Source organism: Neltuma alba, unplaced genomic scaffold, assembly GCF_004799145.2.
Source record: "Neltuma alba isolate B1F8T4 unplaced genomic scaffold, ASM479914v2 tig00003988_pilon, whole genome shotgun sequence".
In the NCBI taxonomy this organism is placed as follows: Eukaryota; Viridiplantae; Streptophyta; class Magnoliopsida; order Fabales; family Fabaceae; genus Neltuma; species Neltuma alba.
The window spans coordinates 527,954-541,916 of record NW_021633509.1 but is presented as its reverse complement, the minus strand read 5'-3'; the positions used below and the strand labels follow the sequence as shown (position 1 = coordinate 541,916).

Genomic DNA, 13,963 nt, shown 5'->3' with positions numbered 1-13,963 from the left:
TTTTATATGAATACTTAAATAACGAAATGAAATTTTTATAATAAGAAAAAGAAAAGTGAAACTCCTGGTTTCAAAATAATCTTCCATGAGTTAAAAAAATATTAGCTTCTCTTTTACTTTGACGAGTGTGGTTCGAATCGATATTGAGGAAGAGAATGAAAAAGAAGTTGAATGAAAAATATTTCAGTTTGTCATTTGGAGTTTGGAGCTTGATGAACTAATAACAATAAGACAAAATGTGATTAGTTATCAAGGCTGTAATTTCTTTTAATGAAATAAAAAATCATTTAAATTTAGCATTTGGAATTTGCAGCTAATTGAACTCAAGATTTTTAAACTTGTATGCAAATAAAAATTGTATAGGAGCCTAGCTGATTCCAGCCTCCCGGGGGAAAAAAAAGGAGCGTAGCTAATTAGTGTTTTATTATTAGTACGAATGTTTTTTTTTTTAACACTCCACCTAATCTTTAATATAGGAGTTATAAGAAATGTTGGATTCTTTTCTACATATAAAATTTTAATTCACTCTATCATTTATATTCATAAATTCTTTTTTCTGAAACTGTTTATATTGATTACGTATATTAAAAGGAGTTTTAACACGAACTATTATTACTTCAGTGACATGGGAATAAAATCACGTATGGTTTGTTTCAATTTTGTTCAAGCAAACATTATTATAACGAATCCTGAACAATTTCATGTTACAGATAGGTGGAGCTCTAACTTTCTTTCATGAAGAGGGAGCTAGAGATGCCTTGAGGTTTGCCTACAAACTGTGGAGCTTTAAGCTGACTATGTTGCGGTTGATGCTTGAGATTTTTCAAACACTATTCTATATGCTTATGCAACTCTCAATAACACTGGGAACTTCAGAAACTATAAATCTGAGCCCTTCTATACAGCATTCGCCTACAATCACAAAGGTATTTATTTTTTGACATATGGAGTGCTAACAGCTTTAATTTAGTTGATGAACTGCACATTTTTAATTTCTCATGCTTGATGCCACTTCTTTTCTGTGGTGTTGAATAACCCAATAATCTTGAGGATTTCATTATTTTCTTGAAGGAAGGTTAGATTTTGAGGATAGCGTTTTTTTTTTTTTTTTTGGTTTGGTTAAGAATAATTGGGCATTGGTTTGAAGCCTCTTCATGTTGCCTTGGCTGAAAGATTCGTTCATTTAGTAGGGGTTTTCCGCTTTTTCCCCACTTCATGGTGAAAGTTCATCTAGTGTCTTTGTCGCGTTTGCAATAGAAACGTTAATTTAGTGTCCTGTGTCAAGTCTCTGTGAAAACTGGAGATGAGAGCTGACTCACGATATCACCATTAAGTTCTTTCTATGTGCTTATGCTAATGATGTTGGCTTCTCATACAATATTTGTTCTCACTTGTTTTTCTTAGGTCCAGAGTGACTATTATGAAGTTGTTGCAGATCTGGTGCAGACATGTTTTCTTTTCTCTATCCCCATGGATGGTCCAATGTCGATCTCCACTCCTCGTGTGTCAGTGCAAAGGGTTTCCTAGATTTGAATTTTATGCCACTCCAAAGAATTAGGATTGGACCAAGTATGAATTTCGACCTTTTTTTGTTGAGCCCTGCATTACAATTTTCCATTCCTTTATGCTAGTGCTTATATATTTTTGACATCTTCTGTTCTTGGAACTAGTTTATACGTGCACTTGTCTCAACGGCTGGGTCCATTTTTATCGTTCAGTCTAGGCATTGTGTTCATGTGTGTTGAACCATCACGTATTAAAGCAAATTTTCACGTATTAAATTGTAGTTGGCATCATGCCTCGCACCCTTGTGATAAGGGCTTCTGGTGCCAGTGCATGCCGACTTTATCAGTGCGGTATTCAGTGGAAACAATAAAAAGACATATCCACACACAACAATTTATAACTGCTATCAAAACTCAAACCATTTTCTATATTTATATGATATGGGGTATTTCTCATCTTCTCAGGTCCATCACAAATTCACAAATAATAAAATAGCACAATCCCTTGTGGGTGCATAGTTTAGGTATAAACAAATGTTTGATTCACTCTGAGCTGTGTACAGTTGGCGCTCAAATTCAGGATTATACGAGTCCAATATTTTTGTTTTCTGTTCTATTTCTGATTTGCCTTTTGTAGTCGGATGATTGTTATGATTCCCATGGTAATTGATTTTGATCATGCTGTGAATCAAGATGCATAAGATGGTCCCAGCTCATTTATTTTGCTTTATACTTGGATCAAGGCCTGAACACGGTGGACATGAATAAAACAAACTAGAATTCCTGCGAAAACTTTCCAATTGTTCTCTGTTTTTTTCTATTAATTGTTTAATACTCCTCTAGTCCTTAATACAAAACCTATTTAATTAAGTTAATTAGATTAAAAAAATTATGAAAGTTAGTTAATTATAAAAATTGACATGTTTTTCCTAAAATACCATAATCATCTTTTTTAATATTTTTCCTCCCTCTTCTACTTGATTATAGTTAAGGGAGTATTCATAGAGATAATTTAAAAAAAATTGATAAATATGATAAATAGATCTTATATTTAAAACCAAAATTAACTCAACAATTAGTTCTTATATTAAGGACCAGAGGAGTATAATTAAATACATATGCATATACAAATATGCCAACACCAAACTCGAATTCAGGATCTCATATAAGTATGGTGAGTGGTGTTGTGACCAGGGCAGCTAACCTTTAACCTTCTCACCATGCTCTTGTCTATTATTACTGGTAACAAAATCTGATTCTCTTTATTTGAATCTAGTTCAAGAAAAATTGGAGCAAATGTACAATAGTAACTATTTACCAAAAACGAAAAGATGCAATAGTAAGCAGACTAATAAATCTGGTAAAACAATCCTTTTCATCAAACGTTTGATCCCCTAACAAAAAATGATGGATATTGTAATTTTCTCTTCTATCGTTTCAGCTTGATCGTTTTCATTACATAATTTCTCATAAAATTTGCAAAATAATTTTTTTTATCTAGTTTTGCTATCATCAGAACGTGATTGAGCAAACAGAAAATCTATCTTTTTTCTCAATTGTTTTCCCCCTTGTTTTATTTGTTCCTCTCAATTTTAATTACCGCTTTATTGAAAATCGAAATATTTAACTGAACAGAAGAAACAACGGTACTTTATTCTCCAACTTGCTGAAAAATGTTAAAACAAGATATTTTTATTCATACACATAAAATTACTCTCAGATTACATCAACTAGTTGACATATAATACATAAATCACACGCAAGAATCACATAATCTTAGATGAACATCATGAAACTAAAAGCACGGGCAACAATGACGATTAACATTTGTGACTGGATCTTGGAAAGTGTTGGCTGCAACCTCGTCATTGATATCAATTTGCAAATGCTAGCTTCATTTGATTTGATTTTTGGCATCATCTTGATCGACTTGGTTGGCTTTGCCGACTAAATCACTGTACCAAGGATCACAGCATCCATAGATTAAAACAACAGTGATCCTAAGAAATAAGCCTATGATTTGCTTAAGTACGGGACGGCGACTTCCAAGTGGAATGAATCCTAAAATACGAATAAACATCATTAAGAAAATGGAAATGAATCCAATGACACTGATAACGTCTGCAACAATAGTGTTATTGCTCACAATCAAACGCATAGCAGCCAGAAATGCAATTGGCATTGCTATAAGGGCCACATAAACAAATAACCTAGCATAGACATATACTAATATTGCAAGACGACGATCTCCAACTGGGACCCATAGAAGAATGATAGAGCCAATGGTGGAGCTATACACAGCAATAGTGTTAAAAGCCATGAATATCTTGAATAGTGTTTGATCCACCAAAAGTGCCATTCCCCTTTGTTTTGGGATTGGGCTATCCTCTGAGTAAAGCCCACCTGGCACTGTAAAACCAGCTGCAAAAGTCACTGTGGCTGAGTATGGCCACAAGTATGAGTGTATTGGCTGCATCCTTCACATTCCATTCTTTATTGATGGATCTTGTGAGTGGCACGCTCAGCATATTTGCCTTCAAGTCCACAATGGCATTATATAAAATTATACTTGCTAGAAACTGCAAGGAAGTCAAATCAAACAGGCTTACATGTTATATTCCATTATTAAGAAAAGAAGTGTTTGGAATCAAAAGCTTTTAGAAAGTTAAAAAAAAGAAAACATAGATATTTGTCAATCTTACCTCTTGACGTGTCTCTGGAATCCTATGTTGCGTCTGAACAACATCTTGAGCTGTTAAGCCTTTGTTATTGACTAGATTCACATCGATCCTTTTGTCTTGTGATAGAAGGAGTAGAGTCCAGAGACGCAATCCTCTTGAAGCCAAATGTAAGGGAGTATCTCCATTTACATCTCTGTCATTGATAGTGTCATGATCAATGTTGGGATGCTTTAGTCGATATTTTATCAAGCGAGTTCGTCCCTTCATTGCTGCAATGTGAAGAATGTTCTGGCATTTATGATTCAAGAAAAGCCCAGCATTAGACCACTCTATTTCAAGCAACTTTTTGACCACTTCAACTCTATGCTTTTCGCAGGCGAGATGAATTGGAAGATTACGATCTGAGTTTCGTTGAAAAGCAATCATGGGAGATGTTTCTAACATTATACAAACTCCTTCCATGTAACCAGCGTATGCTGCATAATGAAGGGGAGTGTTGTTGTTCTTATCTCTTTGATACAGTAGCTCTTTTCTAGTATCAACAATCTTTTTCAATAGATCTTCACAGATAAAACAAAATATATTAGGGAAAAGTGAAACAAACATGAACTTATTTATTTTAAGAGTATGCTTACCTTTAGTCCGTTCTGATATTGCAGCATGAAGTGGAGAGTCCCCATTTGACACGGTTTTGCCTGAGGGGATTGGAATTAACCTGAAGAGAAGATAAAGAATATCCTCGTCCCTTATCAAAACTGCTAAGTACATTGGCGATTTGCAGCTAAAATCATAGCTCCAAGTCCAGTAGGTGGCCAGATCACTTCGCTCATGTGCAGCTAAAAGGAAAAGAACCACAGAATAATCCGTGCTCAAAACAGCTTCGTGCAAAGCTGTACTCCCATAATTGCTGCGTAACATAATAAACTCCGTTTTACCCAGAGAGTTAACCCGGTGGGATGTCATGAAATGTTTTTCCATGTCAAGAATGTTCTTAATTGCCAAAAGATTCTTCGCTCTTGCAGCAACGTGAAGCGGAGTATCACCTTTCATATTTGTCCTGTACAAAAGCTTAGGATAGTGAAAAGCAACAAGACATAAAACTTGTTCACTTCCATGTTCAGCTGCAACATGAAGCAACGAGTCACCTCTGGGAGTGACATGATTGAAACTAGTAGCCAAGTCAACATGATTTTTCTCACACACTTGCTCCAGTACATGAACAAATCCATCTGCATCTTCATTTTCATCACGAGCCGCCTGGTACAACTCATAATACATAATATGTTCCATGTTGCCACAAAATGGCATATCAGCAACCGATGAACTGAACTGCATTTCCATCAGTTCACGCATCATTTCATTGCCACAAGATTGTACATCATCAAATGATGAACTTGACAACGTTTCCATCAATTTATCTATCCTATTGTTGCTGCGAAGAAATGCCATATCATCACGTGATGCATTTCCATTAGCTCACTCTTCACTCTGCTGCTAAATGCACTGGACTGCCGACTTGTTGCAGCCACCTCTAGCCTTATGTCAGCAGAGCCCGAATGGGCCATTGCAACTAGCGAGCACTTCAATCAAAGGCAATCCAAAACGATAGATCTCGTACTTGATCACCCACTACTTCAACTTAATTTCAGCGTTAGCGAAACCTTTACGCTTTATATGCATAAAACAATTCAAGTGAATGCAACAACATAGATAAGATACTTGTGGTCTGGTGAGAGAGTGGAATATTGTGTGTTCTATCACTATGTATTATTTTGGTCATCTTATGAAGTCACTTTCTTTATAGCATTCCATAATCTGTCTTTTGACCGTGCAAATATTTTAGCGGACTATATTAATTAAAACCCGCTTGTTCTTTTCTGTTTCTTTCTTTCTTTTATATTTTCACTTAGTGCTAATAATTGACGTTAAGACCTTCATGGCTTTTGCATATCTTGTTCTTGTTATACTTCCTTTAAGGTAGGGCGTTATGACAACGTCATGTTTTAGTTTATATTTAGATTAGATATTAATATGATGGGAAAATATTTAAAACCATTAATTAAAATCTTTGATACGCTCAATGATAACTATATGTGATAAATGTAAATGTAAATGTAAATTTAAATTTATAAGAAATGGTATATAAAAGAATCAGATTAGAAGACTCACTCAAAGCGTTGAAGACAATATTGTCTTTATTTCTCATACTAATCCGACATAGGAATATTCGCCGAAACTTCAGTCCCCAAACCTCCCCTCCGGTCACCAAAACCCACATGAAAGTTGTTTGGTCCAAGGAAAATGGAGAAGGAAGAAGAAAGAAAATGTTAACGAACTCAATGGGTTAAAAGCTTTTGATTAAATTTTTTTTCTTCTATCCTACATCTTCTCTTTATCAAAATTTTAGAGCTTCACTTTTTAACTCTTTAAATTCAGCTCATTAAAATATTTTTTTTCATTCCAATTTTCTTGTACCAAAAATATTGAGTGATAGACGACTCGACTCACCCTTTAGGCCAGCGACCTGAAAGTTGCATTCATCCAGTCGATGTTCTGACGCGTGTCTGCCAACTCTCAATCCATGTGCTTTGACTTGTTTTGATTGGATGAAAGTGTTGTTTCTTTCTTTCTTTTTGGCCAAAAATTAGTAAGAGGAAGAATGAGTGGTTGGCTTTTTTCGTCAAGTGAAAATTACTTGGCTAATTAATGACCATTAGATCATAATTTTTAAATCTTGACCAAGGAAATCCTTGTCCTTAGTTTCCATTGGCTAAGAGTGTGCTTCTTGGCCATGATTTGCCCGTCATTCTCCCTTTAACATTGGCTTCAAATTATTTTAAACACGTTCTAGGGTCTTACATAAATAAAAAAAGTTCATTAAAATTAGTTAAAAATAATAAATGTATAAAAATTTTAAAAAAATTCCTATGAAATAACATTATTTATAAAGGAGAGAGTATAAAAAAAAGAATGAGAAAATTATTATAAAAAAGAGAATGTGCGATGGAGAGAGATTATATTACAAACATAATCTCCAAAACATATATCATCTAGAATGTATATTTTGGAAAATAAAAAATAAATGTAAATAAGTCTTTAATGAAGGCAAAACAGGAAATTTGTTACCAAAAAGTTTAAAATAATTTGAAAATATTACATATATTTAAGAATAAAGCATGAATGGTGGTTGTTGCTTATATAAAAGGACGGAGAGATTATAACACTCGGCCTTTCTTGAAAAATAAGGATTAAACATGCAATTAAGGTTGGATCAAGGGTCAAATAAAAAATACAAAATACTATCTCTGATTTTTAATATAAGATCTAGTTGATTTATTTGAGGAGATTATGGAAGTTAGTACATTATCTTAAAGTATTTATATTTATTTTTTAAAAAAACTAATTTGTCACTCTTATAAATTGATATATAATTTAATGATATAGGTAAGTATTTTAGAAATATCATGTAATATATAGTATAATTAAGTAATTTAGTACTTTTTTAATTTTCTCAAATTAATCAAATGGGTCTTATATTAAGGACTAATAGGTAGTAGTAAACAAACCTATACGCCATCGGATTACATCCGTCTTGAGTTAGGGCAAAGCGTCATTTTCAAAAATTATAAGGAAGGGTAATTTTAAAATATATGCATAACATTTTAGAATAATCCCCGTAGACTAAGAAAAAAAGAGACTAATGGCTGGGACCAAATAAATGAGAAAAATTACCTCAAAATTTTTAAAAATAATTATTAGAACTTTGGTTGATTACAGAATAGTTAGTCAAACTCAATTACAAAAAAGATAAGGAGGATTCAAAAACTTGGGGAAAATAGGAAAAATTATTTTGAAATTAATATGATAAGAATATTTTCATGCCATAGAAATGGAAATATAAGGAGGACTTGGAAAATTGGAAAAGATCAGAATATTTTCACGCCATAGAAATGGAAATTTTAGCTAAGTGAATATTTTATATGGTTTAACCCATAAATAGGGCTGTTTTTGGGGAAAAAATAAAGTAAAATATTTAGAGATCAAATTTCTGGTTGAAAAAAAAAAAGTTGGCTAGTCACTTCCTAATAAATGTGAGTTCTTTATAGTTTCACATTCATCATAAGGCCAAATAATCTCCAAAATGCATTTGGAGAAGATTAAGCAGATATTAATAGAAGAGTAAAAGTTAATTAAAATAAGTTGTTGTTGTGAAGGACAATCCATGAGTTTCTAAAAGTACGAAGGTGGCATGATCTTACGCATCAAGGAAAGGAAGAAGAAAATGTGGCCAACCTATCTCTGCTCCTGTTCTCTTCCTCTTGCTCCAAACTATCTCCCATGTTTTCGTTGGGGTTCGCTTCAGCTGCCACATCTAACCTTATTTCAACAGAGCCCGAATATGCCATTGCAACTAGCCAGAACTTCAATCAAAGGCAATCCAAAACGATAAATCTCGTACTTGATCACCCGATTCAACTTAACTTCAGCGTTAGGGAGACCTTTACGCTTTATATGCATAAAACAATTCATGTGAATGCAACTATACAGATAAGATACATGTGGTCTGCTGCGAGAGTGGAATATTGTGTGTTCCATCACTATGAATTATTTTTATCATCTCATGAGGTCACTTTCTTAATAGCATTCCATAGGTATGTGTCTTTTGGTCGTATGAATATTTTAGCGGACGATATTAATTAAAACCCGCTTGTTCTTGTCTCTTTCTTTCTTTTATTTTCTTACTTAGTGCTAATAATTGACGTTACGACGACCTTCATGACCATTGTATATCTTGTTCATGTTATAGCTTTCTCTTATGTAGGGTGTCATGACAACGTTATGTTTAAGTTTTAGTTTAACCCTTATATTTAAATATTAATATAATGGAAAAATATTTAAAACCATTAATTAAAATCTTCGATACGTTTAATGATAACTATACGTGATAAATGTTGTAAATGTAAATTTAAATTTATAAGAAATGGTATACAAAAGGATCAGATTAGAACACTCACTCAAAAAGTTGAAGACAATATTGTCTTTATTTCTCATACTAATCCGACGTAGGAAGATTCGTCAAAACTTCAGTCCCCACACCTCCCCTCCGGTCACCAAAACCCACATGAAAGTTGTATTCATTAGGGACCTGTGTGGTACAAGGAAAATAGAGAAGGAAAAAAGAAGAGAATTTTAATCAGCTCAACAGAGTTAAAAAGCCTTTGGTTAAATCTTTTTCTTCCTTTTTCTTACATCTTCTTTTTATCAAAATTTCACAGCTTCACTTTTCAGTTTTTTAAATTTAGCTCAATAAAATTTTTTTTTCACTCCAATTTTCTTGTACAAAATTATTGGGTAATAGACGACTCGACCCACCCTTCCGGCCAGCGACCTGAAAGTTGCATTCACCGAGTCAATGTCCAGACACTTATCTGCCAACTCTCAATCCATAAAATAGAATGCATGTGCTTTAATTTGTTTTGATTGGATGAAAGTGTTGTTTCTTTCTTTCTTTTCTTCTCCTCCGGGCCAAAAATTAGTAAGAGGAAGAATGAGCGGTTGGCTTTTTTCGTCAAGTGAAAATTACTTGGCTAATTAATGACATTAGATCGCAATTTTTAAATATTGACCAACGAAATCCTTGTCCTTAGTTTCTATTGGCTAAGAGTGTTTTTCTTGGCCATGATTTACCCTCATTCACTACAAAAAAAAAAAAAAAAGCTCATTACCGACAGAATTAGTGATAGAAAATTATTCTGTCGCTACGTTCTAGAGTCTTACTCAATGCACAAGAAAAATCTATTACTCCCTCCGTCCACCTTTTAGAACCTTTCACGAAATCATATAAATAAAAAAGTTCATCAAAATTAATTAAAAATAATAAATATGTAAAAATTAAAAAAATTTCCCTGTAAAATAACATTATTTATAAAGAAAAGAGTATAAAAAGGAGAATAAAAAATTATTATAATAAAAAGAATTATAAAAGAGAGAATGTGTGATGGAGAGAGATTATATTAAAATATAATCTTCAAAACATTTATTATCCAGAAAATATATTTTGGAAAATAAAAAATAAATGTAAGGCAAAATAGGAAATTTGTGACAACAAAATTTAAAATAATTTACAAATATTACATATATTTAAGAACAAAGAATGAATAATGGTTGTTGCTCATATAAAAAAACGGAGGGATTGCAACATTCGGCCTTTTTTGAAAGATAAGGATTAAACACGCAATTAAGGTTGGATCAAGGGTCAAATAAAAATATAAAATACTATATTCAATTTTTAGTATAAGATCTAATTGATTTATTTGAGGAGATTATGAAAATTAATAAATTATCTTAAAGTATTTATATTTATTTTTTAAAACTAATTTGTCACTCTTATTGATATATAATTTTGATAATATAAGTAAGTATTTTAGATGTAATATCCTAAATTTTATTTTAAAATTTTTTTTAAAAAAAAGAAGAGAAAGTAAAAAAATAGTAATATATATAATATAATATAATATAATATAATAATAGTTTATTACTATAATAAGATAATAATATTTTATTATTAAAAAAATAAAGGGACCTTCCACCAAAAGTTCGATGGAAGCTGGGAGGAAGAATTTATTAGGAGGAGCTCCCCCTGATAAATGTGTGAGGGGTATGAAAACATACCCGCACAAGAGATTAGGGGGGGAGAGAGAGATAGCAAGAGCATAGTTCTTGTAAAGGAGAAGGCAAGTTTTGAACATAATTTAAGTACATAAAATTACTTCTTTTTATCAAACTTTCTTCATAAATATTTTCTATATATTTTAAGCTTTCTAATGACAGTATTATTATAGTAATTAGAGAAAATTTTGAAACTTATACATGGGATAAGTTTTGAGTTTTGATGAGTGTTAACCATAATATTATAGATCTATTATAGTAGATCATTTCTATTAGTTTAAATTTGTCCATTTGTTAGTTTTTAGAATTTAAATTGATTTATTTAGTTGAAGAGTAGGTATTTATGAGATTTATCATATTTTTACCAATCAAAATTATGTTAAATAATTTATTTGGGTTGTTTGACATGTTATTAAAATTTTAATCGGTTTAGTTTTATTTATTGGGTGATTGGAGGTTTTAAAATAATTATTTTATTTAAAATTCTATTATTTGTGAAGAAATACAATTGAAATTTTGATTAGATTATATTTTTTTTAATATTTGAGATACTATTGAATTTTTGATGATTTGGTTTTAAAGTTTAAACTTGAAATGAGATTTTTAGAATTTAAAAGATAATAATCTCATATTTAGAAATTTTTGGAAAAATTCTTTTATTTGATTAAATAATCAAGAGAATGTAAATAAATATTTTGTTTTGTTAGAAAATTTATAAGTTAGCTCTAAAATACTTAATTTTGAGTTGTGAGAGTTGTGAGAATTTAGAATAAAAATTAAATTAAATTAGAAATTCAACTAATAGATATAAGCTTAATTAATTAGCTTATATTAATATGTGAGTAGATTAATTATTGGATTATTGATTTGAGTACGGGGTTGACTTTGTGGTAATTCTTTTTATAACCTTGGTGAAAGGTAACCACTTTCCACTTATTATGTATGCTTGTATGATGTTTGTGAGTGATTTCAAATTGCATGAGATTCTTGAAATGCCATTGGGCTCTATAATTTGAGCAATGAAATGTATTATTATTGAAATTACCTGGAGATATTTCATGTTATTGAAAAATAATTATGAATTTATGAATTTATAAAGTTGTCATGTGAGACAAGAACTTATTGAGAAATGGTTTTGAAGATTGATGTTGATTATTGAAATTTCAAAATTCCGATTTTGCACAAATGTGAAAGTTATTATGTTATTGGTAAATGATTATTTTATAAATCTCATAAATATAAATACGAGAGGGGATAGTGAACGTTAATTGGTAGGAGACATATTATAAGGAGAATAAGGGGGTGAATTTTATACATATTATAGGGGTAATAAGGTGGGAGGACGCCAGACGTACACTGGTTGGTCCTTTGACCCTTTCATGTGTTGTAAGGCATATAACACCCCGCTAGTGGACTAGAGGGGAAACCCATGGTCCGGTCTTGTACTCTGTGGATTTTGGCCTGTTCACATTACTTGATCGGTGAGCTTATTATGTTGAGCTACCAGTTACATGAGTTAGTACTAGCCCATGGGTTTAGTCAGAGGAAATAAGGTGTGAAGAAATAAGGGAGAATTGAGAGTGCGATATTATATTTTGATATATATATATATATATATATAACCATGTGGCAATTATGAATGTTATGATTTTTGTAACTGTTCCACTTGACACCTCTCAAGCACTTATTTGTATGCCTGATGAGTAGGATTATTGGTTACTGAGGCTTTTGTCTCACCCCGTGGTTTAATATTTTCAAGTAATAGCTTTAGTGCTGATCCGTCAGGGAAGGCAGCAGAGGCTTAGCTATCAAGTTTATCTTGTATAGTCTCCTTTTTGCCATGTGATGAGTATTGTATATTGCCACATATAACTCTTTTTACATACTCTGATTTATCTAAGACTGATGGTCTTAGTTACTTTCGTTGTTGGGTTGCTCGCGTTTGTGAGTTGTGGATTCATAATGACTTTCAATGATATTTAATCACTGTTGGTTTGAAAGCATTTTGTTAAGAAAATATCATGTTATAAGCTTAAAGTTAAATGTGATGTTTTGGACTTCGTAAAGTCCAAAGCCCAATTATTGTGAAATACTATTAATTATGTTTAACATTTCTGACAAATCAAATTTCTTTTTATAACCATAGTAACCTTTTCAAAGATTCTACTAAAATTCTTTTCTATCATGGTTAGTATTATTAAATTTTGAGTTTAAAAAGGTTAGTAGCAAGTTAGAGATAACCGCCGTTACGTTTGAAATATCATATACTATATACTATAATTAAATAATTTAATAATTTTTTTGATTTTCTCAAATTAATCAAATGGGTCTTACATTAAAGACCAATAAATAATGGTAAACAAACCTATACACTATCGGATTACATCCATCTCGAGTTAGGTTAAAGCGTGATTTTCAAAAATTACAAGGAAAGGTAATTTTAAAAATTATGCATAACATTTTAGAAAAATCACCGAGACTAAGAAAAACAGAGACGAACGGCTCGGACCAAATAAATGAGAAAAATTACCTCAAAAAAATTTTAAATAATTATTAGAGTTTTGGTTAATTAAAGAATAGTTAGTCAAACTCAATCACAAAAAATATAAGGAGGATTCCAAAAATTGGGAAAAATAAGAAAATTATTTTGAAATTGATATGATAAGAATATTTTCATGCCCTAGAAATGGAAATATAAGGAGGACTTAGAAAATTGGAAAAGATAAGAATATTTTCCTGCCATAGAAATGGAAATTTTAGCTAAGTGAATATTTTATATAGTTTAACCCATAAATAGGGCTGGTTTTGGGGAAAAAAATAAAGAAAAATATGTAGAGATCAAATTTCAGGTTGAAAAAAAAGTTGGCTTGTCACTTCCTAATAAATGTGAGTTCTTTATAGTTTCACATTCATCATAAGGCCAAATAATCTCCAAATCGCATTTGGAGAAGATTAATCAGATATTAATTGAGGAGTAAAAGTTAATTAGAATAAGTTGTTCTTGTGAAGGACAATCCATGAGTTTCTAAAAGTACAAAGGTGGCTTGATTTTACGCATAGCGGAAAGGAAGAAGAAATTGTGGCCATTATACGGAAGTCATTAGAATA

At 31.6% G+C, this 13,963-nt stretch overlaps 1 protein-coding gene across 1 annotated transcript; it reads right to left on the bottom strand.

Annotated features, from left to right (window-relative positions):
- Positions 1 to 3,518: 3,518 nt before the first annotated feature.
- LOC114743285 (protein ACCELERATED CELL DEATH 6-like) lies at positions 3,519 to 5,635 on the bottom strand. Its single transcript, XM_028931487.1, has 5 exons — positions 4,822 to 5,635; positions 4,208 to 4,746; positions 3,909 to 4,084; positions 3,652 to 3,796; positions 3,519 to 3,566 (listed from the first exon to the last, which is right to left on the bottom strand). Exons 1-5 carry the CDS (start codon positions 5,633 to 5,635, stop codon positions 3,519 to 3,521), a joined length of 1,722 nt encoding a protein of 573 aa, XP_028787320.1.
- Between the last annotated feature and the right edge of the window lie 8,328 nt (positions 5,636 to 13,963).

Excerpts from the sequence above, each read along its gene's own strand:
- LOC114743285 (XM_028931487.1), bottom strand. The coding sequence starts at position 5,635 with ATGGCATTTCTTCGCAGCAACAATAGGATAGATAAATTGATGGAAACG. Across the intron at positions 4,085-4,207 it reads TTCCAGAGACACGTCAAGAG|TTTCTAGCAAGTATAATTTT; the intron begins GTAAGATTGACA and ends ACTTCCTTGCAG. Across the intron at positions 3,797-3,908 it reads AGCTGGTTTTACAGTGCCAG|CTCCACCATTGGCTCTATCA; the intron begins GTGGGCTTTACT and ends TGCTGTGTATAG.